This window comes from Artibeus jamaicensis, unplaced genomic scaffold (assembly GCF_021234435.1).
Source record: "Artibeus jamaicensis isolate MK-2021 breed Jamaican fruit bat unplaced genomic scaffold, CSHL_Jam_final contig_1582, whole genome shotgun sequence".
NCBI lineage: Eukaryota > Metazoa > Chordata > Mammalia > Chiroptera > Phyllostomidae > Artibeus > Artibeus jamaicensis.
In genome coordinates this window covers 33,284-34,982 of record NW_026521309.1, presented here as the reverse complement: position 1 = coordinate 34,982, position 1,699 = coordinate 33,284, and the positions used below count along the sequence as shown (strand labels likewise).

General features: G+C 45.7%; 1 protein-coding gene across 1 annotated transcript; it reads right to left on the bottom strand.

The window, feature by feature from the left end:
* Positions 1-549: 549 nt before the first annotated feature.
* On the bottom strand, positions 550-1,254 carry LOC128628032 (histone-lysine N-methyltransferase PRDM9-like; the record flags this gene model as incomplete). Its single annotated transcript, XM_053669390.1, has 1 exon — positions 550-1,254. A coding segment is annotated over one exon (705 nt), but the record flags the coding sequence as incomplete, so codon positions are not given.
* Between the last annotated feature and the right edge of the window lie 445 nt (positions 1,255-1,699).

Below are 1,699 nucleotides of genomic sequence, written 5' to 3'. Positions count from 1 at the left end.
TCCGTGCACAAGGATATATCCCTGCCTGCTGGTCACCTCTGAGGCTCCAGAGGTTGTAGGAAACTAGAAAAGCCAAGAGAAGCCAAGGGAGGAGGGTTGGGAGCCTATTTGCAGAAAAGCCCCCACCCCCCAGGAGTCTGGGGAATTCCCTTCCCTGGTGAGTCTGTCTCAATTCCCTCTCCCTGGGCAGGAACCAAACTAGACTGGCTAAAGACTCATGCATTTGCAGGAGTCGAATTTCTGTGGCTGAGAGTGAGTTTTTTTGTGGCTCTTCCAGAACTCTCTCCTTTCAGTGATGTGGGAATGTGGAATATGGGCTTCATATTTGTATGGAGACAAAACTTGTTGAAATAGGACGTCAAAAAACCATGAAGGAGGCTGGTGCTGACATTCCCACATCACTCGTGGAACTGTTTGTCCATCTCATCTCATCATGAAAATGGAGGGTTTGTTTAACCAGTTACTTCTGTACTAATTATAATCTTGGGAGACTAAGGGACCCTAGACTTCCTATGGCTGTTGATATGCTACTTAATGCCAATGACTCACTCAGTCCACCTGCAAACATAGGGCTTCTCCCAAGTGTGTTCTCTGGTGTCTGATGAGAGATGACTTGTATGTAAAGCCTCGCCCACACTCCCTGCAAACATAGGGCTTCTCCCCTGAGTGTGACCTGTGGTGTCTGATGAGATGTGACTTCCAGGTAAAGATTCGCCCGCACTCCCTGCAAACATAGGGCTTCTTCCCTGAGTGTGACCTCTGGTCTCTAAGGAGATGTGACCCATCATTGAAGCCTTTCCAACACTTTCCATACTTGATTGGTATAATTCTTGACATTCCTACTTTCACGAATAACTTGCCTGTGCCCTCTGGACTCTCTTTATGGCCTCTATAGGGTTCCTCCTCCATCACTATCTCATGCTGAGTAGAGCTCCTAATTTGTTCTTTGGAAGGTTGGAAAAAGGATCTTGAGATTCTCCCCTGACTGATCCTTTTAAGCAAAAGTTTGGACCTTTCTTTGATTTCTTGACCTTCAGTTTTATCATTCCAGCCGTGTGTATTAGTACATTGGTGCTGCTGATTCTGATCCTCTGGGCAGGGTTCCTCTGCTTGGACCTGTTTTCTTGAAGATGATCCGGGGAGAATTTGAGAGGGATGATTGAGTTTCACATGTTGGCTGAGGAATTTCTGACTGGAGGAGGCCAGAGAGCAGGAGGGACATGGGTGCACCTCTGGCTTTGGTTCCGCTGAAAGAGAAAGGTTTGGTCAGGGCAGATGTTGATGAGAATGCCTGGTCTATATGATTGGTCTCCTGGTAACATGTGCCCCATTAATCATTCTTACTGTGGTAACAATGAAAGCTGTCTCCCACAGTGTCTGCTCACAGTCTATTTTTATTTTTATGCAGTGCATCTTCTTCAGAAATCCAGGAAGCCCACATCAATGGTTTTTTCTAATATTGCCCAGACTAGGGACTTTGGAGGAGCATGGGAGGCCATTTTACTCCCTGTGTGGATGGAACTGCAGTGACCTTTCTCATCTACAGGTGTCTTCTAAGTCATGTTAAAGAGGAAAACCACAGGCCCTAACTAGGAATTGCTTCTCTCAGTTTTCCAAAACAGTAAAATGAAATGTCCTTCCTCAAGCCTCACACCAAATATTTATGCTTCATCTCATTTAGTGTTAGCCCATTTCAAAT